Source organism: Hyperolius riggenbachi, chromosome 6 (genome assembly GCF_040937935.1).
Source record: "Hyperolius riggenbachi isolate aHypRig1 chromosome 6, aHypRig1.pri, whole genome shotgun sequence".
NCBI lineage: Eukaryota > Metazoa > Chordata > Amphibia > Anura > Hyperoliidae > Hyperolius > Hyperolius riggenbachi.
This window is the reverse complement of record NC_090651.1, coordinates 161517142-161541499: the sequence shown is the minus strand read 5'-3', so window position 1 is coordinate 161541499 and position 24358 is coordinate 161517142. Positions and strand designations below refer to the sequence as shown.

The following is a 24358-nucleotide window of genomic DNA, read 5'->3' as shown; positions in this document are numbered from 1 at the left end:
GTGATTTCTGAGGCGACCTTTAGTTTAATTTCCTGATCTACAAGAAGAGATTTGTTTATGCGCCAAGTACTTTTAGGCCTAGGGGTTGAGGAAGAGAACTGTACTACCACGGAGGCATGGTCTGACCATGAGATCTCAGAGTGATCGGCTTTAGTCACCTCGGCTAAAAGGGTAGCATCCATAAATATAAAATCAATACGTGAATATGTGTTGTGTGGGTTGGAATAGAAGGTGTGCCCTCTCTTCCCAGGGTGAAGAGCTCTCCAGACGTCCCAGGTGCCAGTATCGAGTAGTAATTTGAGGAGGCATTTGGGGGGTGCCCTAGAACGACCATTCCCACCATCTAAGGAGGCATTGAAGTCATTAGCCATTATAAGTTTAGCAGACCTATTGGTTAAAACTTTAGACGATAAGGTGGAGAGAAAGGGGCGTAGGCCCTCAGAAGAGGCATAGACCGATACCAGGGTAAGCATCAAACCATTTGATTCCCCCACCAATATAATATAACGACCATCAGGATCCCGTATGCACTTGTGTACAGTAAAATTAAGTCTCTTGTGGAGAATCACGGCCACACCACATCTCTTCTGATGGGCAGAAGCATAATAGGCCTGGGGGTAGCGCTTATGCCAGAATTTAGGTTCTTTATTATGTACATAGTGTGTCTCTTATAAGACAATATCTGCTTTGGCACTTTTGTAGTACTGACATGCTAGGCGCCTCTTCTGGGGGGCGTTAAGGTCTTTAACATTGTGAGTGATGGCTGACAGAGGAGCAGTCATTTCCTGGGCAGAGGAGTAAGGAGACCCCAGTGGGTGGGGACCTGTTATCCGTTACATGTGGCGTGGCCATGACCCCGCCCAAGTAGCACAAAGCAAAAGAACACAAGCATTACCCACAAATCCCCCAAAAATATACATAGTCGGTCCTACATATTTAAAAACTACGGCGGTCCGACAAAAAGAAAATAAAATTAAAGAGAAGGTAAAAATAAAAGCATATACAGCACAGTTAACTAAGGTGACAACAGGCTGGCACAGAAGAGAACCTCTATTAGTTATATTCACAATGGGTTGGATATGTTTAGACAAAACAGCTGTGAAATGTAAGAGCATCAGTAAACTAAGCGTAAAGCTAAAGAGAGGGACACTTGTCCAAGTGACCCGAGTGTACATCGTGAGACTGCAGTCTGGAGCTGCAGATCAGTTCGGGGCTGTAGCACCCACTAAGGTGCTGAGGCAGAAGTCCAGAGGCTCCGATTGTAGGCCGCCCTATGTAGGCTCAAAATGGCGGCGTCAGGCATCAAGGTCGGTGTAAATTTACAGCCTGAGTTTAAGAAAAGTTATGCATCAGAACCCTGGAAAGCGGGGCTCGCCGGGCTGCTTGAGGGGACATTCGGTTGGTCCAGATCCGTTGGGGGCCTCCCTTAAACTTTAACCCATGAAGACTTTGGTGGGAAGAGTCTCCTTACTGCGCCGGCAGTGCGGGACCCTTTATCATAAGTGAAGCCTAGTCTCTGTAGAACTTCAGGAATGTGACCAGGGTCAGAGATGGAAATTTGTCTGCCATTATGTGGTATAATAAGCTTGAAGGGAAAGCCCCATCTGTACTTTATCCCCTGCTTGATCAGAATGTTAATAAGAGGCTTCATCTCCCAGCGTTTATTCAGCATAATAGGGGAGAGATCCGGGTAGATCGAGATCTTACACTCCTGGAAATCCACATATGGAAGGTTGCGGGAGGCCACGATGATGGCCTCTTTGGTGCTAAAGTAGTGGAGTCTGGTGACGATGTCCCGAGGGGGGCTCCCATCTTTAGGCAGAGGCTTCAAGGCCCTGTGGGCTCGGTCCATCCTCAGCTCTTAGTCAGGGAGGTCTGGGATAAGATGGCGTAAAAGCGCCAGCAGAAAGTCCTGGTCTAAAACCGTCTCCGGGACGCCCCGGATTCTTAAGTTGCTTCTCCTATCCCTGTTCTCCTGATCCTCTCGGGCTTCAAACAGGGTGGCTATATCGGAGCGCATCTCCTGGATGTCTGTGTCCGTCTGTTTACAGTAGGCCCTAACCCCCTCCAGACCCTCCTCGATCTCGTGGACATGCTCATCTAGGGCTGATATCTCATCACTGATTTCTTTAACAGTGTCAGCCTTGGAAGCATTGATGAGTGTAACGATCGGTGAAGCACAGAGAGGATCTGATTACCAGTGATCTGCAGAATCACTGGGAATACAGATGTATACCAGATTATACGTGATCTGCAGTATCACTGATAATCCGATATACTAGCTGACCTCTGTTCACCTGAGTAGAGTGTAGTGTTTGGTGTAACAGTAACACTTTGAGGACTAGGCCTCAGTGCAGCAAGGAGTACTGCACAGATTCCTTCCGCAGACCTGAGCTCTCCAAGACGGGAGGAGTCAGACTGACAGTAGGAAGGATAGTCTGAAAGTGACCCTCAGGAGGAAGGGTCGCTAACAGAGCGAGGAACCGCCTCTAACGGTAAGGTCGGTTCTCGAGGTCGGACAAGCCAGGTCGTACACACACGGACAGATACAGTACAAGATCAGGAGGCAAAGACGGAGTCAAAGTACAGGCAGGGTTCAGCAACGGGGTATCAGATATATCGAAGTACAAGATCAGAGTTCAGGAGGATAGTCAAGGCAGGCAAAAGTCATAACAGATAATTACAATAAAACTAGTACTTTAGCTATCAACAGAATCTAGCTAAGTGTAGGATTACAGCTCCAGCTGGTCCCGGCACACTTGCGGATCTGACTACGGATCTGGGTGCTCCCACATATGTGATCGCACGCCAGACAAAGAGCAAGTGAACAACCAGCAGTATATATACTCTAGGACCTTTCCAGGACCTCCCTAATTGCTGGTCCAATGAGAGCAGTGGAATTTGTCAGCTGACCCAGCTGGTCAGCCGACTCCCTTCTAACTGCTATTTAAACTCTGCCTCTGTGCTCGCGCGCGTGTAAGTCTGAATCTTGGTGGACTATCAGTCCCAGCCACACCAGTACTGTCATGCAATGTATCTAGTGCGGGGGCCGCCTCTGATGCGGATTCCGCCGTACTGCCTATGCGGCATGCGGCGTTTTTTCCGCGTTGTGACGCCATGCTGGACGCGGAAACGGCCGCCTCACCTCGAGAGACAGCGGCCTTTCCGCGTTTCCTTACAGTACCCCCCCCCCCCCAAGGAGTGGACTCCGGACAACTCCCACCAGGTTTCTCGGGGTGTAAGGCATGAAACTCTCTCACCAACTAATCCGCATGCATACGGTTCCCAGGTACCCATTGCCTCTCCTCGATGCCATACCCTTTCCAATGTACGAGGTACTGTACCGAGTTTTGTACCTTGCGAGCATCTAATATTTTTTCCACTTCATATTCGGGTTGGGTATCTACCAACACGGGAGGAGGAGGAGTAGGGCCCACCTGGACTGCAGGCTTAAGAAGGGACACGTGGAAGGACTTCACCCCCCGCATGCTGGTGGGAAGGTCAATGGTATACGTAACATTGTTAATCCTTTTAGTCACGGAAAATGGGCCCACAAACCTGGGACCCAGTTTGGCAGATGGCTGCTTCAGGGTCAAGTGACGTGTGGACACCCAGACTAGATCTCCTGGCTGAAACTTCCATTCCGCGGACCGTCTCTTATCTGCTTGACCCTTCTGACTCTGGAACGCCTTCTGCAAATTCCCCTTAACAATTCCCCAATTGTCCCTGAGTGACCTCTGCCAATCCTCCAGTGCAGGAAATGGGGACGAGACAACTGGAAAAGGGGAGAATTTGGGTGACCTCCCTGTTACAATCTGGAATGGGGAAAACCCAGACGAGGAATTCTTTAAATTATTTTGGGCGAATTCCGCGAAGGGCAAAAATTTCACCCAGTCACTTTGTGCCTCTGCAACGTAACATCTCAGGAATTGCTCCAGAGATTGGTTAATGCGTTCTGTCTGCCCATTCGTCTGTGGGTGGTAGCCTGACGAGAACGACAATTTCATGCCCATTTGGTGACAAAATGCCCTCCAGAATCCAGACACAAACTGGACTCCCCTATCAGACACAATGTCTTCCGGAATGCCATGCAGCCGGAAGACATGAATGATAAACAATTCGGCTAATTCTTGAGCCGAGGGGAGTCCTTTCAGGGGCACAAAATGGGCCATCTTGCTAAACCGGTCGACTACCACCTAAATAACAGACATGCCTTCAGACCTGGGCAATTCCCCCACAAAATCCATGGACAGGTGGGTCCATGGCTCACTCGGGGTGGGCAAAGGCTGCAACCTTCCTACAGGTGCCAGCCGGGAGGGTTTACTCCTGGCACATACCGCACACTCCTTAACAAACTCCTTGCAATCTGTTGCCAAGGAAGGCCACCAAGCACACCTGGCAATCAGATCCTGCGTTCTGGCCGCTCCAGGATGACCAGCATTCTTGTGGGTGTGAAAGAGTTGCAGAACTTGTAACCGGAATGGCAGTGGGATAAACAGACCCCTTTGGGTTTCCCCTCAGGAACATCCCGCTGAAAGGGACCCAAAATCTCTGTCCAATCCTCCCAAGTCTCCGTGGCGGCTAACACCAGTTTCTGCGGGATGATGGATTCAGGAGCGGGGGGCTGTGCTGTCTCAGGTTCAAAACACCTGGAGAGGGCATCTGCTTTGACGTTTTTGCTGCCTGGAGTGTACGTGATTATGAACCTGAATCTCGTAAAAAATAAGGACCACCGGGCCTGACGGGGACTCAGCCTCTTAGCCCCCTCGATGTATTCCAAGTTCTTGTGGTCCGCGTAAACAGTGATCGTGTGCTCTGCCCCCTCTAACCAGTGGCGCCACTCCTCAAATGCCAACTTAATAGCCAGAAGTTCCCGGTTGCCTATATCATAATTTTTTCTGCAGGTGAAAACCTGCGGGAAAAATAAGCACATAGGTGTAATCTGCCCTGCAACCCAGACCGTTGAGACAGCACCGCCCCCACCCCAACTTCTGAGGCATCAACCTCCACAATGAAGGGAAAGGACGTGTCAACATGCCTCAAAATTGGTGCTGAGCAAAATAATTTTTTCAATAGAGCAAATGCCGCCACGGCTTCAGGAGACCAGTGGTTGGTATTCGCCCCTTTTTTCGTGAGACTGGTAAGGGGGGCAACTAACGTGGAGTATCCCTTAATGAACCTCCTGTAATAGTTCGCGAACCCTAAAAATCTCTGCAGGGCCTTCAACCCCACTGGCTGTGGCCACTCCAACACGGCTGTGACCTTGGCAGGATCCATTGAGAGGCCCGAGGTGGAAATTACGTATCCCAGAAACGTGACCGTGGTCACTTCAAATATACACTTTTCCACCTTAGCGTAGAGCCTATTCTGTCTTAATTTGTTTAGGACAAATTTCACGTGGACCCTGTGTTCGGAGAGGTTATTGGAGTAAATTAGTATATCATCGAGGTATACCAGTACGAATTTACCCAATACCTCCCGGAATACCTCATTGATTAGTTCCTGGAAGACGGCTGGCGCATTGCACAACCCGAAGGGCATCACTAAGTACTCGTAATGCCCGTCGGGTGTGTTAAAGGCCGTCTTCCATTCATCGCCCCTTCTAATGCGGATTAGGTTGTATGCCCCCCTCAGATCTAACTTAGAAAAGATCTTAGCAGTAGTGACCTGCGTGAATAAGTCGTCTATCAATGGTAACGGATAGCGATTCTTCACCGTGATTTTATTGAGACCTCGGTAATCGATACAAGGTCGAAGACCCCCGTCTTTCTTCTTAACGAAAAAAAAGCCGGCCCCAGCAGGTGACCGAGAGGGCCGAATAAACCCCTTGGCCAAGTTGTCACAAATGTATTCCTGCATAGCCAACTTCTCGGGACCGGACAAGTTATACAGGTGACTCCTAGGGGGCATACAACCAGCACGGAGATCAATGGGGCAATCGAACGGGCGATGAGGAGGTAATTGATCAGCAGACTTGGGACAAAAAACATCAGAAAAATCGGAATATATCTCGGGAGTCGGGAACACCCTCCACGTAAACCTTGGTCTGACCCAATGTCACCTTCCCCAGACACTGCTGATGACAATGATCGGACCATCTGGTTACCTGGCCCGTAGCCCAGTCGATTTGTGGAGAGTGGGCTTGTAACCAAGGCATGCCTAGGATAATAGTGGAGGTTGACATATGTAAAACGAAAAACTGTAATTGTTCCCCATGCAGTACCCCTATCGTGACCTTCACCTGCGGAGTCTGTGACAGGGGACGATCCCGTTGCAGAGGGGAATCGTCTACTGCCGTGACCTGAATGGGGGGTGTCACAGGAGTGAGCGGAATACCTAACTCCTGAGCAAACAAAAAGTTCATAAAATTGGCCGCTGAGCCTGAGTCAATGAAAGCCTCAGTAGCCACAGATTTCTTCTCCCATGTAACTGTACAAGGGAGAAGCAATTTCTTTTCTTTAAGGGGTGCAAGTGGCGTGCCTAGGGTGTCACCCCCCACTACTCCTAGGCAAATTCGTTTCCCGACTTGTTCGGGCAGTTGATCCGCCATTCTCCGCCTTCGCTCCACCTGGGTCAATTTCGAACAACCAATCTGCATTGGTTCGGGTGGAGGCAAGGCCAGAGGAGATGAGACAGATGGAGATGGTGTTACTAAGGGTGCAGCGGAGGGTGCCACATATGATGTTACCCTGGCACGGTGACTGCCCCGAATCTGCCTCTGATGGCGTAATCGACGGTCGACTCGAATGGCCGATGTGATGGCCTCATCGACTGTCCTGGGCTCGGGCAAGGTTAGCATTAAATCGGAGACCTCCTCCGATAACCCAGACAAGAAGTAATCCATGAGGGCAAAATTATCAAATCTGGCCGTGACTGACCATCTGCGAAATTCTGCCGCGTAATCCTCGACTAAACCCCCGTCTTGCCGCAAAAGTTTGAGCTTCCGCTCAGAGGTTGCCGCAAGGTCAGGGTCGTCGTAAATTACGGCCATGGACTTAAAGAATTCCTCTACCGAGGTCAGAGCAGTATCGGTAGGAGGCAGGTTGTATGCCCATGACTGGGAGTCACCAGTCAGCAAAGTTTTAATAAAGGTGACCCGTTGGGTCTCAGTCCCCGAGGATCGGGGTCTCAACTCGAAGTACGATAACACTCTTCTCTTAAAATTCCGGAAGTCAGACTTGTGGCCGGAAAATTTATCTGGTACGGGCATACGTATGTCAGCACTAGGAGGGGATCGCACTGAATCAACTGACGTCTGGAGAGTTCGCACAGAGCCTGATAAGACATCAATCATAGTCTTGTGGCTACCCAGCACTTGGTTGATGTTTTCCACCGAAGTGGCAAGTGCGCCCAGACGGTCAGTGTGTGCGTCCATTTGCATTTTTTGGTCTGGCGTTCTGTAACGATCGGTGAAGCACAGAGAGGATCTGATTACCAGTGATCTGCAGAATCACTGGGAATACAGATGTATACCAGATTATACGTGATCTGCAGTATCACTGATAATCCGATATACTAGCTGACCTCTGTTCACCTGAGTAGAGTGTAGTGTTTGGTGTAACAGTAACACTTTGAGGACTAGGCCTCAGTGCAGCAAGGAGTACTGCACAGATTCCTTCCGCAGACCTGAGCTCTCCAAGACGGGAGGAGTCAGACTGACAGTAGGAAGGATAGTCTGAAAGTGACCCTCAGGAGGAAGGGTCGCTAACAGAGCGAGGAACCGCCTCTAACGGTAAGGTCGGTTCTCGAGGTCGGACAAGCCAGGTCGTACACACACGGACAGATAAAGTACAAGATCAGGAGGCAAAGACGGAGTCAAAGTACAGGCAGGGTTCAGCAACGGGGTATCAGATATATCGAAGTACAAGATCAGAGTTCAGGAGGATAGTCAAGGCAGGCAAAAGTCATAACAGATAATTACAATAAAACTAGTACTTTAGCTATCAACAGAATCTAGCTAAGTGTAGGATTACAGCTCCAGCTGGTCCCGGCACACTTGCGGATCTGACTACGGATCTGGGTGCTCCCACATATGTGATCGCACGCCAGACAAAGAGCAAGTGAACAACCAGCAGTATATATACTCTAGGACCTTTCCAGGACCTCCCTAATTGCTGGTCCAATGAGAGCAGTGGAATTTGTCAGCTGACCCAGCTGGTCAGCCGACTCCCTTCTAACTGCTATTTAAACTCTGCCTCTGTGCTCGCGCGCGTGTAAGTCTGAATCTTGGTGGACTATCAGTCCCAGCCACACCAGTACTGTCATGCAATGTATCTAGTGCGGGGGCCGCCTCTGATGCGGATTCCGCCGTACTGCCTATGCGGCGTTTTTTCCGCGTTGTGACGCCATGCTGGACGCGGAAACGGCCGCCTCACCTCAAGAGACAGCGGCCTTTCCGCGTTTCCTTACAATGAGTCTTTCTAAGTTCAAATATAAAGACTGCAAGTCTGCTTTGGTAGCTCGGTCGGGATCAGCGTGCTTACCAGCCTGTGAGCTGCTCTCACCGGAGGTCCGGGCGCCATCTTTGGAAGGAGGCCCTTTCTGCTTGTTGGAGAACAACTCCGGGATTCCCGGGTCTGTAACCGCCTGATTTTTCTTCGGACCCATGCCGGTAAGCTCCAGAAGGCTGAGGGATGATAATCACCGTGGAGGAGGGAAAGAAGCGGGGTCAGGGCATGCTAATTGTGGCCAAGTCTGTCGGAGCTACTCCGCCATCCGTCTGCCCTGCACGGAGGTTAGGCGCCACCCCAGGGTGGGCCATTTATATGGATACACCTTAATAAAATGGGAATGGTTGGTGATATTAACTTCCTGTTTTTGGCACATTAGTATATGTGTGAGGGGAAACGTTTCAAGATCGGTGGTAACCATGGTGGCCATTTTGAAGTCGGCCATTTTGAATCCAACTTTTGTTTTTTCAATAGGAAGAGGGTCATATGACGCATCAAACTTATTGGGAATTTCACAAGAAAAACAATGGTGTGCTTGGTTTTAAACGTAACTTTATTCTTTCATGGGTTATTGACAAGTTTCTCTTTGCTTACAGCCATTGACATGTTGCCGAGATTAACACGTTAGGAGTGGATAGAAATTGTGTTGATGTCTGGTGAATGCAGTAACCGGGTCAATGCAGCAGATTTCAATGCAAGACATCCTAAGAGACCACCTATCTCCCATGCTACAGTTAGCAAACTGCTTGCTAAGTTTCGTGAAACTGGTTCAGTGTTGGATTTGCCAAAAATGTGGATTCATGAAATCTGTCACTAATGAAGAAACATCAGTGGCTGTCCTAGCTTCATTCAGCAAGAGCGCACAGTGTAGCACTCGCCGCATGTCACTGGAGAGTAGCATTAGTCGAACATCCCTTTGGTGGATATTAGCTACTCCCAAATGGCACCCTTACAAACTCCAGCTACTGCAGCATCTCGACGAGGATGACCCAGATCGGCGCACTGAATTTGCAGAATGGGCAAAACAAAAATTGGAACATGACCCTCAGTTTACACAGAAGATTTTGTTCAGTGATGAGGCAAACATTTATGTGAATGGTAAAGTTAACAAACAAACCACCGCTATTGGTCTGACACTAACCCACATTGGATAGATCCCTCCAAGACTGTTGGAACAAAAAAATGTATGGTATGGTGTGGTATATGTGGTACAAAGATAGTGGGGCCATTCTTCATCAATGGAAACCTCAAGGCCACTGGAGATGCAAAATTGCTACATGATGATGATAAGTGGATTAGTCGTCGTGGGCCAGTTGAATGGCCCCCAAGGTCTCCCAATCTGAACTCCTTAGACTTTTATCTTTGGGGTCATCTGAAGGCAATTGTCTATGCTGTGAAGATACGAGATGTGCAGCACCTGAAACTACAGATACTGGAAGCCTGTGCTAGCATTTCTCCTGCAGTGTTGCTATCAGTGTATGAAGAGTGGGAGAAGAGGGTTGCATTGACAATCCAACACAATGGGCAGCACATTGAACACATTTTATAAGGGGTCAGAAACTTGTAAATAACTCATGAAAGAATAAAGTTATATTAAAACCAAGCACACCATTGTTTTTCTTGTGAAATTCCCAATAAGTTTGATGTGTCACATGACCCTCTTCCTATTGAAAAAACAAAAGTTGGATTCAAATGGCCGACTTCAAAGTGGCCGTCATCGTCACCACCCATCTTGAAAAGTTTCCCCCCTCACATATACTAATGTGCCACAAACAGGAAGTTAATATCACCAACCATTCCCATTTTATTAAGGTGTATCCATATAAATGCCCACCCTGTAGAAACACTGGGAGCAAAGGTCCTAATATATAACACCATTATGAAGGCTGCAGCACAACCGCTGTGAGGACCAAATGAATCAATAAAGATAGCCCATAAGTACACACAAGGAATGCTGCTTTCCGGGGGATATAAGGCACAACCGCACAATGAGGCTTGCAAACACGTCCCCGCTCATACGTTCCAGACTACCGTCCTTCTTCGAAGATGTTATCTCCTGGCTCTTCGCTGGATCTAGAGCCTGCGATATGCAGTGAGCGGCTGGCACCATAAGTCACAAGGCCTTGCAATGAGGTGACACAGAGGGTGTGTAAACTAGAAGGCCTACCGCAGAAATGTACAGGGCCATGCAATACCATCAGTTATATGCTTATTAAAGGGAGCAAGAAGTGAGGAACATATGAAGGCTACCATAATTGTTTCCTTTTAAACAATACCAGTGTCCTGGCTGTCCTGCTGATCATCTGCCTCTAATACTCTTTCCATAGTCCCAGAACAAGCATGCAGATTATTTGTTTTTGACAAAAATATGACTACATTACCCACATGCTTGGACCAGGTGTGTGATTCAGAAACTACTGCAGCCAAAGAGATCAGTGGGACTGCAAGGCAAGTGGTATTGTTTTAAAGGATACCTCAACTGACATGTGACATGATGAGATAGTCATGTGTATGTACAGTGCCTAGCTCACAAATACCTATGCTGTGTTCCTTTTTTTCTTTCTCTGCCTGAAAGAGTTAAATATCCGGTATGCAAGTGGCTGACTCAGTCCTGACTCAGACAGGAAGTGACTACAGTGTGACCCTCCCTGATAAGAAATTCCAACTATAAAACACTTTCCTAGCAGAAAGTGGCTTCTGAAAGCAAGAATGAGATAAAAAGAGGAATTTATTATCAGTGAGGGTCACACTGTAGTCACTTCCTGTCTGAGTCAGGACTGAGTCAGCCACTTACATACCTGATATTTAACTCTTTCAGGCAGAGAAAGAAAAAAAAGGAACACAGCATAGTTATTTGTGTGCTAGGCACTGTACATACCCATGTCTATCTCATTACAGCGCTTTGAGTCCCCAGGGAGAAAAGCGCTATATAAATATTATTGTTATTGTTATTATGTCACATTTCAGTTCGGGTATCCTTTAAGGGAGTCTGAAGAGAAAATTAAAACAAAAACAGATACTTACCTAACTTACCTAAGGAGAGGGAAGGCTCTGGGTCCTATAGAGCCTTCCCGTTCCTCTCCTCATCCTGTCGTTCCTGCCCTGGCTCCCTCATAAGCAGTCTTCGACAGATCAGTCGGAGACTGCTCTCTTCTGCTTTGGGTGGGCTTCGGAAGTCTCTGAGAACACTCGGGCTCCCGAAGGCAGGCCGCTCCAGAGTGTGCATGTGTGATTGACCTCTCTCACGCACTCGGGCGTGCGCAGTACAGAGCCATCTATCTTCGGAAGCATACGAGCTCCTGATGACTTCCAAAGCCTCCCGTGGTGGGAGATTAAAACAGAGGAGAATGAGAGGAACGGGGTGGGCTCTGTAGAGCTCAGAGCCTTCCCTCTCCTTAGGTAAGTATCTGTGTTTTGTTTTTTATGTTTTTTAAAGGCTCCAGATTCACTTTAAAAGGTAATATACCTCTTACTTCAAGTTCCCTTTAGGTAAGTAACTTACTTTACAGCACTGTAATGATCATAAATGTACCTGTAGTCTCTGTCACCAGTATCTTATATGACAGACTTCAAATAATGGCATGGCCTGCAGAGTCTCCAGAATTAAGGCCCATACACACGGGGCACAACTGTCGCCACAAACATGTGGCACGGGCATGTTGCGGCAACAGGTCCTCGTGTGTTTGAGGCGCGCGCCACGAACTTTCGCTACTGAGAGCTGTGGCCAGGCGATTGAGTTGGCCAATCGCCGGCAACAGCTGTCACAGCAACTGTCGCTAGTCCGCCACGCGTACTGCGTGTGTATGTGCGGACTAGCGATAGCTACCCACAGCTGGAAGGGAGCTTCCGGCGGGGGGCCGAACCTTCGGCGACAGCTTCCGCCGCGTCTCTGCCTGTCATGTAGACAGCTGTCGCTCAGGCGGAGCTGTCGCCGAGCTGTTGTGCACATGTCTCCTGTGTGCTAGCAACAGCTACAACGGTCCCCCGTGTGTACCCAGCTTAAAAGTAGGATTATACTTCCAAAACTAAAATTGCAGTAACTACTCTTGGGTACATATAAAAAATTTGAAAGCACACATGAGATACATATAACTTAGTGAATCAAAGTTCCACAAAGGTGAAATTACCTGTAGAGAATTGTGTGCTGATTACAGCAACCTTACTGAACCATAGTGGATCAACCTCTTTGGGCCATATGCAATTTGAGGTGATAAGACACACCCAGATGTAAGCTTCTTATCACCTGACATTGCTCAAGACACACTCGCTGTTACAGTGCCAGGCAACACAACAGATTCCTGAAATCCGCCACACCGCTTACAGAATCACAGTCAATTTTTTCGAGGGGCCAATTAAGTTAACGGACACAGACAAAACAATAAAATGACAGACAGTATAGATATTACAAGTCAAGGACAATATATAAAGTAAGTTAAAGTGGTAGTAAACAGGGTGAGAAGTGTTTATTTTTAGTTCTGCGTTGTAACGCTTTCAAGTCCTAGCAGCTCTGGCGTGTTTCTACATTAAGCATGGCTACTGCCCATGGGAAGAAGCTGCTCCTGTGCCTGGAAGTTTTTGTTGCAACTAACCGGTATCTGACTCCTGAAGACATAAGTTAGAAGATGTTGTGAGGGGTCAGAGGCAATCTTGGTTGCTCTCTTTATGCACCTGCTAGCATAAAGATCCTGCTAGGAAGGTAACCTACAGCCCATCATTCTTTTTGCTTATCGGATGATGTGCTGCAATCTCACCATTTCTGGTACAGAGCATGAGCAGAACCATATGTCATAGTCAGCCCCATTTCCAGTTTATTGGATTTACAGAAAGTGTGCAATAATTGTTTAAATAAAATTAGGCAGGTGCATAAATGTGGGCACTGTTGTCATTTTATTGATTCCAAAACCTTTAGAACTAATTATTGGAACTCAAATTGGCTTAGTAAGCTCAGTGACCCCTGACCTACATACACAGGTAAATCCAATTATGAGAAAGAGTATATAAAGGGGAACTTCAGCCTAAACAAACATACTGTCATTAAGTTTCATTAGTTATGTTAATTAGAATAGATGGGTAATATAATTTTTTACCAACCCTGTTTTAAAAGAAGTGGCAAATGTTTGTGATTTATGGGGGCTGCCATCTTTGTCATGGGGGCAGTCATCTTTTTGGTTGAAAGGAGGTGACAAGGAGCAGGAGACACAGTTCCAACTGTCCTGTATCCTGATAACCCCTCCCAGCTGCACACGCTAGGCTTCAAATGTCAAATTCAAAATGTAAAAAAAAAAAAAAATTTGCATCAAAACAGCAGAACGAGAGCAACAACATCAGAAATCCCATCATGCTTTGCACAGCATCAGGGGAAAAAAGCCCGGGCAGTTTTCTTCTGTGCAGCTAAAAATTAGGCTTGGATAAGAGAAACAAAGTTCTGATGCTGTAAAACTGTTAAAGAGAATCTGTATGGTTAAAATCGCTCAAAAGTAAACATACCAGTGCGTTAGGGGACATCTCCTATTACCCTCTGTCACAATTTCGCCGCTCCTCGCCGCATTAAAAGTGGTTAAAAACAGTTTTAAAAAGTTTGTTTGTAAACAAACAAAATGGCCACCAAAACAGGAAGTAGGTTGATGTACAGTATGTCCACACATAGAAAATACATCCATACATAAGCAGGCTGTATACAGCATTCCATTTGAATCTCAAGAGATCATTTGTGTGTTTCTTTCCCCCATGCACTGAAGTTTCAGGCTGCTCTTTTCTTCCTGCAAACAGCTTTGCCCTTGTTTGTAATTCCTCAGTATGTGAAAGCCCAGCCAGCTCAGAGGACGATTTATCCAGCTGATTAGAGCAGCTTCTCTCTTCTCTCTTATCTAAATAACACACAGGCAGTGTGCATAGAGGGGCCAGAAAGGGTGAGTTCATAGCAGAACCACAACACTGAAGAACTTGGCAGCCTTCCAGACACAGGCCGACAAGTCTGACAGGGGAAAGATACATTGATTTATTACAGAGACTGTCATAATAGAAAGTGCTGCAGTTAGCCAGAACACATTAGAATAGCTTTTGGAACATGTAGGATGATAAAAAACAGGATGCAATTTTTGTTACGGAGTCTCTTTAAAGAAACACCAGGCCTTTTCAGTGCTGCTGAGTCGATTTTTAGTCCGGAGGTTCACTTTAAGGTAGTCAATTGTAAGTTTTCCTCCTCTTTTAATTTTCTCTGAAGAGGATCAACATGGGGTCTCAACATAACTCTCAAATGACCTGAAGACGAAGATTGTTCACCATCATGGTTTAGGGAAAGGATACATAAAGCTGTCTCGGAGATTTCAGCTGTTTCCACAGTTAGGAACATATTGAGGAAATAGAAGACCACAGGCTCAGTTCAAGTTAAGGCTTGAAGTGGCAGACCAAGAAAATTCTCGGTTAAACAGAAGCGGCAAATGGTGAAAACAGTCAGAGTCAACCCACAGACCAGAAGCAAAGACTTACAACATCATCTTGATGCATATGGAGTCACTGTGTATCTTTCAACCATTCGGCACACTTTACACAAGGAGATGCTGTATGCGAGAGTGATGCAGAGGAAGCCCTTTCTCTGCCCACAGCACAAACAGAGCCACTTGAGGTATGCTAAAGCACATTTGGACAAGCCAGCTTCATTTTGGAATAAGGTGCTGTGGACTGATGAAACTAAAATTGAGTTATTTGGGCATAACAAGGGGTGTTATGCATGGAGGAAAAAGAACACAGCATTCCAAGAAAAACACTTGCTACCTACAGTAAAATATGGTGGTGGTTCCAGCATGCTGTGAGGCTGTGTGGCCAGTGCAGGGACTGGGAATCTTGTCAAAGTTGAGGGATGCATGGATTCCACTCAGTATCAGCAGATTCTGGAGACCAATGTCCAGGAATCAGTGGCAAAGCTGAAGCTGCGCAAGGGCTGGATGTTTCAACAAGACAACGACCCTAAACACTGCTCAAAATCCACTAAGGCATTCATGCAGAGGAACAAGTACAACGTTCTGGAATGGCCATCTCAGTCCCCAGACCTGAATATAATTGAAAATCTGTGCTGTGAGTTAAAGAGAGCTGTCCATGCTAGAAAGCCATCAAACCTGAATGAACATGAGATGTTTTGTAAAGAGGAATGGTCCAAAATACCTTCCAGCAGAATCCAGGCTCTCATTGGAACCTACAGAAAGCGTTTAGAGGCTGTAATTTCTGCTAAAGGAGGATCTACTAAATATTGATTTAATTTATTTTTTGTAGTGCCCAAATTTGTGCACCTGCCTAATTTTGTTTAAACAATTATTGCACACTTTCTGTAAATCCAATAAACTTAATTTCACTTTCACAAGTGACACACAATATCACTGTGTGTGTCTCCTATATGATACATTTAAATGACATTTTTTGTAACAACCAACCATTTATACAAGAAAATCATGACGATTAACAAGGTTGCCCAAACTTTTTCATCCCACTGTACTGGGGATATCTATGCCTGGCTATCTAAACTGAAGAAACTTATAGATGGCTACCTATACTGGGGGTACCTATATCAAAAATTGCAGCTCTACACCAGTTTCATGGATATAAGATAACAGTTGCCAATCCTTTTATTTCTAGGCTTCCTGAATTTAATCAGGAGAGAATCAATCAGGAAGGAAATGGGGGTCAGTTAACTGAGACAATAACTTGTGTCTCTTAATTTACCAGCAAACAGAATGCCCCAAGAGAGGTTGAGTCTACATAAATGACTAACTTTGCATGTGTATGAGTGGAGACTTGTAGAGAAAAGAAAAAAAAACAGGGGCACAGGAAGCCCAATATTGCGCAATATAGTACGATATACTCAGCCACTCAGCCTTGTGGACCCGGTTGTGGTGGTCGCTGCTTTGAACAAAAAAGGAGGGCGGTCAATGATTTCCCTGAGAAGGGGATTACTCATCAAGACTACAAGGAGGGTAGGAGTCGTCCAAGGATAGTAGGAAAGTGGATCTTTAGGTGGCAAAAAAAAGAGGTGGTAAAAAAATCTTACCTTCAAGAAGTCATTTTGACAATGTGATATTCTCTAAAAAATTCAGGTTGCATAATAAACTTGAATTTTTTTTTTTAGAGAATATAGATCCACTTCCCTGCTATCCTTGGGTGCCACCTACCCTCCTTGTAGTTTGCATGTCTACGAACAGTTTTTGTATTCTTTTTAAGGCCAACCAGAGTTTCTTATGGCCCATACTCACGGGCTACAATTGTCGCCGCAACACGCGGCGCGCGCGTGTTGCAGCGACAGGTCGCCCGTGAGTATGGGCCGTCGCACGGGCGCGCACCCCGAACTGTCGCCCGTCGCCAGGCGATTGAAAGTTTCAATCGCCTGCCGACAGTCGCCGCCGCACCTCCGCCGCAACTGTCGCTAGTCCGCGTGAGTACGCGGACTAGCGACAGCAACCTCCATTAAGGTATGCGGAGCTTCCGGCGGGGGGAGGAGGAACGTCGGCGATAGCTTCCGTCGCGCCGCTGGTCCCTCTTCCGCGTGTGTGCGCGGAGGGACCTGGCGGGGAGCTGTCGCCGGCCTGTCGCACACACGCTCACGTGTGCTGGCGACAGGCCACTTTTGCCGCCCGTGAGTATGGGCCATTAGTATATTTATTTTTCTTCCAAGCTTCTGTCCATTTGCTAGTGTTCCGGCACTATTTTTTGGCACGCTACTTCAGCAGCTTTTTTCTGCTTTTGCAGAATGCTTTTGTCCCCTCAGTATTTTCATTTTCATAAATAATTTGACAATAATTTATATTTTATTTCCAGAATCAGCTGATGTATTATTAGGTTTACACATAATAAGTGTACTTTAACATCTAGTGATAGGCAACTGATAAATTATACAGCTAATGTCCTTTTCAAAAGAAGTTTATTTACTCTCATCCAAGATTGTATGTGCATGTTTGGTATTGCAGCTTCCACACCTTCTCTAGGGAATGAGAAGTTTTCTGTAAAGTTTCCTATTTATGAGCTGTTGTGGAGGATAAAATGGAAATACTTTTTCTTACCAGTAACTAAGTTTCCACAAATCCACCCAATAGTCCAGGGAGATTCCCTGCTTACCAGACCCTTTTCTCTGAAAAACACAGGGAAGATGAATTAAGCTTTAGGGCCGATTCAAACGGGCGTCTGCTTGGCATGTCGGTCAAATGCTTTTCTGCAAGCTCTATACTCTCTGTCTCAGAGGTGAAGAGAGCAATCTCTTCAGTATGGGCTGTTGCAGGGAAGAACAATTATTATATTTTACATACAAAAAAAACAAGAAAGTGCTCTTTCAGGGAGCGTTTTCTAAGTTACATAACTTGGTCAAGGAATAGAGCAAGAATCTTTTACAATATTATATTACTAATACCCATGTGCCCATTAAGAAGATTGCCCTTTGGTATTGTCATCAACGTTTTGTTTTTCCTCTAAAACATTAAACACAGTATTGTTTAATGTAAAAAATGAACGTGAAACATTATGAGACTGCTTTGATGTTTTTTTAATGCATGTTTGTACCTCACTGAAGCTGATCATTGCCGACTGCAGAACAAATGAACAGATGTACTCCTAGAAAAGGAATTAGTGAACAAATAGAATAGATAAAGCTCATAAAGTACAGTGGAGCATAGTTTGTTCCAGAGACATGCTTGTAATCCAAAACACTTACTGTATATCAAAGGGAATGTCCCCATAAGGAATAATGAAAACCCAAGTGATTTGTTCCACAATGCAAAAACAGTTATAGATTTAAAATATTTATTACAAAGTACTGTACTGTTTAAAGTAAAAATGTAAAGAAGAATTTCACTATAACTAACAGAATCTTTGTTATCTGTTGGCTCAACCCAACCTTTTTTTTGTAAGTAATTTATCCAGGATTATCCAATGACAGTTGATTTTGCCTACTTTTGAGGGATTCATGGGAATGTGACATTGTACAATCACTATACTCAGATTAAGTAAAATGAAGTACAATCCTGCAGCGTCAAAGGAAGAAGAACCATCAGCTCAGTTGTGATGACGTGACCCAAGTATACGTTTTATAGCTGGTATACCAAGACGTTGCTTGTATATCAAGTTAAAATTTCACACATTTTTTGCTGGTATTGCAAAGCGCTCTCAAGCCAAGTTACTTTAAGGTTTTACTGTAATCTGTCCTGCAGTGTAGAGGAGGAGACCTACTCAGATTGCAATCCAATTTCTGTTAGTTTGAATAAACTATCATTGAAATGGAGAGAGGACCTTGCCTTGGTCTCTCTCATCTGCAGTAGGACTGAGCCTGGAAGCTGGCTTTGAACACACAGAGCCACACAGAGCCTACAGTGTAAAGTCAAAAAAGAAGAAGAGGAAAATCAAAATTGAAATGCAATTGTATTACTGATTAGCCTCTCATTATGGAACAGACACACCTTTCCCAAAGAAAAAAATAACAAGTATTTTGCAAAGCAAAATATCTCCTGCTTCAATTAAAAAGATTTTCTCAAGATCCGCACCATCAAACTTCCAACTTTATTTATAGCTCAATTCATATAAAAAACATGGTAAAAGTATGGGTACATATACAGATGACGCACAGGCGTTTTGGATCTGTATATGTACACATACTTTTTTTACCATGTTTTTTATATGAATTGAGCTATAAATAAAGTTGGAATTTTGATGGTGCGGATCTTGAGAAATTCATTGCATCATACAGAGACCATTGGTGCAGTAACAACTTTGATCAATTAAAAAGATTGACAAAAATATACCATAAATTAAGAAAAATTAGGATATTCCTATCAGAACCGATTAAACTCATACAATTTTGTCTCAGAGATAAAATACAGGAACATGACAAGATGACACATGACAAGATATATATATACACTGTACAGCGCTGCGTAATATGTCGGCGCTATATAAATACTAAATAATAATAATAAAAAAAATAATAATAATAATAACATCTTTGGTGGAGATCAAGCATGAGTACATCACTATTGGCCTCTCCTATGGTGATCAGCCAAGTTCAACTATGATTGAGGTGAGCAGCGTGCATATCAAGTTAAAATGTCACACATTTTTTTCTTGTATTGCAAGGCGCTCTTAAACCAAGTTACTCTTAAAGAGACACTGAAGCGAAGAAAAAAATTATGATACAATGATTTGTATGTGTAGTACAGCTAAGAAATAAAACATTAGCAGCAGAGACATAAGTCTAATATTGTTTCCAGTACAGGAAGAGTTAAGAAACTCCAGTTGTTATTTATGCAAAAGAGCCATTGAGTTCCACGACTTTCAAAGTCGCAGATAGCTCTGTCTTCTGAAGCTTGTTATCTCAGCTGTCAGTCACTGTATTTTCTTTCTCTCTCCAGAGGACAGGTCAATAGTTCACTGGGCTGCTCAGTAAAATCATTTAGAATGCTGAGTAGTGTGTAAACTGCAAATATTAGAGAATGATGCAATGTTATAAAAAAACACTATATAACTAAAAACAAAAGTATATTTCTTTGCTACTAATGCCCTTGTTATTATCCATACTACACAACCAATTCATCATATCATAATTTCTTTTTTTTCCCTTCAGTGTCTCTTTAAGCCAAGGATTTACTGTAATCTGTCCTTCAGTGTAGAAGAGGAGACCCACTCATATTGCAATCCAATTTCTGTCAGTTTGAATAAGCTATCATTGAAATGGAGAGAGGATCTTGCCTTGGTCTCTCATCTGCTAGGCAGGTGCATACCAACAGCCGGGCAGAGTTTCTAAACACCAGGCGGCCCACCCACCTAATTAATCCTGGGGAGAACACTGCCTCCTTTTAATCACACTGCTTCAGCTTGGTTATCCTTTAAGGGATCTTTATATGTCAGTACTGAAGTGGTTACTTGGCTTTTTGATGTTGGTTTTGTATATTGCGCCTGTAACTGGGATACGCTGTAACTTAATTGAACAGTTTGGAACTTATAGGAAAAAGTAATCTTTCTTTTGTTCTTTTAATGCAGTACTGGAAAAGAAGGGCAGCCAAGAGAATACTATACACTGGACCCCATCCTGTTCTCAGACGTGCTGCGGTAAGTGTCATTTCCCTTTTAATTGTTTACCTGCTTTGAGTTAAATCGTCTTTTTCTTTTCATTTTCGAAGTAATGGATATTAGCTGTGCATTATAGACACATTATTGAGTGGTGGACACAGGCCGCCCCATTTACTTGTATTGAATGGACCTGTGTCCCTCCATACTCTACCACCGGTAGCAGTGGTGCTGAGCTGTATGAGCTAAATGATGCATTTTGATTCTGTTTTCACAGGGTATGCTACGAAGAGGAAAAGTTGCAACGTGTGTACCAATGTGAATGTACCATTACAATATAACTGTATTGTATTTGCTATATGATTATTTCATCGCAGGGCTGGATTTACCATAAGGCCCTGTAGGTTTGTGCCTACGGGCGCCTGATGATGGAAAGGCGGCTAACTCCCCTCCCCAAGAGTGTCTCTCCCTTACTCCCTATGCAGAGTCCTGAGCAGAGTTTAAATTAACTCACCCAGCATTTAAGGACATCCAAGGTGAAGTGATATAATGAGATAGACGTGTATGTACAGTGCTAAACACACAAATAACTATTCTGTGTTCATTTTTTCTTTTTGCCTGAAAGAGTTAAAAATGGGGTATGCAAGTGACAGTTTCTGTTTGGGTTGGGACTGGGTTGGACTATAGCACAACCATCACTGATGAAGAATTATAGCCATAAAACATTTTCCTGGCAGTAAATGGCTTCTGATAGCAGGAAAGAGAAAAATGGGTCAATAGTTCATAGATTTTAGCTCTGGCATACTTCAATGAATGTGTCATTCAGCAGAGACAATGAAACAGTAATAACTTAAAAAGTGGATTGAAATTTAAAATTAAACCATGGGATGTCTTAAAAAGTAATTTTTAGGAGAAGGAGGATAAATACGATTGTTTATCTTATCAGTTTATTTTCACTTCGGATGTCCTTTAAAGCCATAGACCATGAACAAAAGCATACAGATCAGCTGTCTGCTTCGACAAGGAGAACATTTTTATCTCTAATCGAATCTGATTAGAGATAAATTTGTCTCTTGTCAATTCTGCCCATACACTTCAGCCCGATTCCCGATTTCAGTATGAAATCTTCAGAGAATCGCCTGAGCCCACTGCCCCCCATGTATAAATGTGCCCCCCGTGTGCATTTATATGTTACCTATCTTGTTATAGCCTCCACGTGGTGTCCCGTAACCTCCGGACGACTATCCATATATGCTACTGGCACTATGCGCCGACTTCAGATGCTATGCGCCAGTAGCGCATACGGAATACCGCCCGGAGTTTACGGCACACCACGTGAAGACTGCAAAAGGACAGGTAATGTATAAATGCACACGAGGGGCACATTTATACATTGCGGCGGGGGTTTCGTCGTCTCGTCGCTCGCTTGGTAATCGCTGCTGTACCGCCCTACACCTGACCAAGCAACTTCGGCCCGACATCTTGCAGCATGCACGATAGACAAAGTGACGAATTTCTGTCCGGAAATTGGTCGCTTTGTCGGTCGAGCATGCACTTGGTGGCACCGATTTTCATCCAATTCGATTATAATAATCGAATTGGATGGTCGATCACCTGATGTATGGGCACCTTTAGACCCTGCTGACCAGAAAGATCAGCAGGACTACCAGGAAACTGGTATTAAAAGGAAAGAAGTATGGGAGCTTCCTCAGGTCTCACACCTTGTTTTAGCCATTTATTTAGGAAAAGGTTCTTTACAGTAAAGGGACCAATACACTGGTCGATTTTAGCCATCGATCAGAAATCGATTCTATCGAATCAGCCAATCGATTTGATCTGACTGGATGGAAAATCTAGGTCGATATGCTGCTGGCAGCAGATTGATGGCCCATAGAGTTGCATTGGCTCTAATGGTCCAATAATGCATTTAGATCTATTTCCAATAGATTTCATTCTGAAATCTATTGGAAATCTGTTCCTAGTGTGTGGTACACATCAGATAGATTCCTGTCAGAATCGACCTGACAGGCATCCGACAGAAATCTATCTGATAGTCAAATATGCTGCAAATCTATAAGTGTACGGACACCTTTAGGCCTTGTTCAAATTGCGTTCGGCTCGCTTGTCCATACGCGGTGGGCGTTTTTTTCCCGCTTTTTTTTTAAAACCATTTTACGGCGATTTTCTGCGCGTTCGCTCGTTTTTGTGGGCGTTTTTGTCAGGGTTGTGGAGTCGGTACAAAAATGTTCCGACTCCTCAGTTTATGAAACCCCGACTCCACGTACCCAAAATGGCTATGACTCCAACTCCTTAGTCTAATACTTACCAGGGCTGTGGATTTTGTACAAAAATGATCAGACTCAGACTCCCGACTCCTCAGCTTATGAAACCTCCGACTCCGGGTACCCAAAATTACTCCGACTCCTCAACTCCGACTCCACAGCACTGGTTTTTGTAAGCGCTTTTGCAGAGCGCTTCCATCTTTTGATCTGGAAAAAATAAATACAATGTATTTTTTAAAAAAAACACTCACGCAATTGCTTGCCAAAGCGATTTTGTGAGCGTTTTGCATTTTTCCTATACCTTCCATTGAGGCAAATCGCCTCAGAAATAGCCCAAGTACCGCTTTTCAAAGCGGATCGCAAAGTCTGTGGGCCCGTTCTCATTTGGGAGATTTGCGCTAATCGTCGCGAATTGCCCAAAAATGCTAAACGCAAATGCGTAGCCTGCACCATTTTCAGCCGATTATTCCAGCGATTGCATTTTAGTGCTATAGAAGCACAAAACGCAATCACTAAAAAAATCGGCAGGTGTGAATGGTGATTTTTTGGCGTTAAAATCTCCAAAAAACGTCAGAGCAAAACGCTAGCGAAATCACTAGCGTTTTGCGATCAGCAAGTGTGAATGGGCCCTTAGAGTGATCAAAATGTGGAATGCATTGCCACAGAAGGTAGTTATGGCAAATGTTATATCTGCATTTAAAGGGGGCTAATGCTTTCCTTGCGTTGAAAGACATCCATGGCTATAATTACTAGGTAATGCCAGCTGGTGTTGGTCCAGGGATTTTATCTAATTGCTATCTGGAGTCGGGAAGTATTTTTTTTTTCCTTTTTTGGACCATGCCTTGTAAAGGTTTTTTTTTGCCTTCCTCTGGATCAACAGGGATATGTGAGGAAGCAGGCTGGTGTTGTACTTTATATCAAAAAAGATTTGACCAGCGCTGCAAAGTTTTCACTTATGTCACTCCCACCACCAACACCACGTGGAGAGCGACTCACCGATTCCGTTGGACCACAGATAATAATGGTCTAATGCGCATGCGGGGCATTCAGGCTCCCCTCGCCTATACTGTACTCCGCTCTTGCTGCAGCCACCATCAATCGTTACGTTTTTCAAGCAAACGTCTCCAACATATACAGCTTTTCCTCAAGATATAATATTGAGGGCGGACCTGCAGACAGCGTCTTCCGCACTTCCAGATAGACGGTGGGAGGCCAGGGCGGACCCATACGAGGAGGATTGAGGATTCCATTCAGCCATACCGGGAGGCTGAGCGGGGGAGAGCCCGTGGGAAAAACTCTATGTGCCAAACCTACTGCGAATCTGTAAGTGCATAAAGAGGAATAAATATATGCAATTTTATACAGTGTTGCGCTATGTGAGTTTCTCAATATTATATCTTGAGGAAAAGCTGTATATGTTGGAGACGTTTGCTTGAAAAACGTAACGATTGATGGTGGCTGCAGCAAGAGCAGAGTACAGTATAGGCGAGGGGAGCCTGAATGCCCCGCATGCGCATTAGACCATTATAATCTGTGGTCCAACGGAATCAGAGAGTCGCTCTCCACGTGGTGTTGGTGGTGGGAGTGACA

At 44.9% G+C, this 24358-nt stretch overlaps 1 protein-coding gene across 4 annotated transcripts in view; it reads left to right on the top strand.

The window, feature by feature from the left end:
* The window catches only part of TSEN15 (tRNA splicing endonuclease subunit 15), a 145316-nt gene that overhangs the window by 31788 nt on the left and 89170 nt on the right, over positions 1–24358 (top strand). For all 4 annotated transcript variants that reach the window (XM_068240137.1, XM_068240136.1, XM_068240139.1 and 1 more), the window contains one exon: positions 20460–20528. In XM_068240137.1, coding sequence (XP_068096238.1) covers positions 20460–20528 — 69 coding nt within the window. The remainder of the gene's footprint in view (positions 1–20459; positions 20529–24358) is intronic.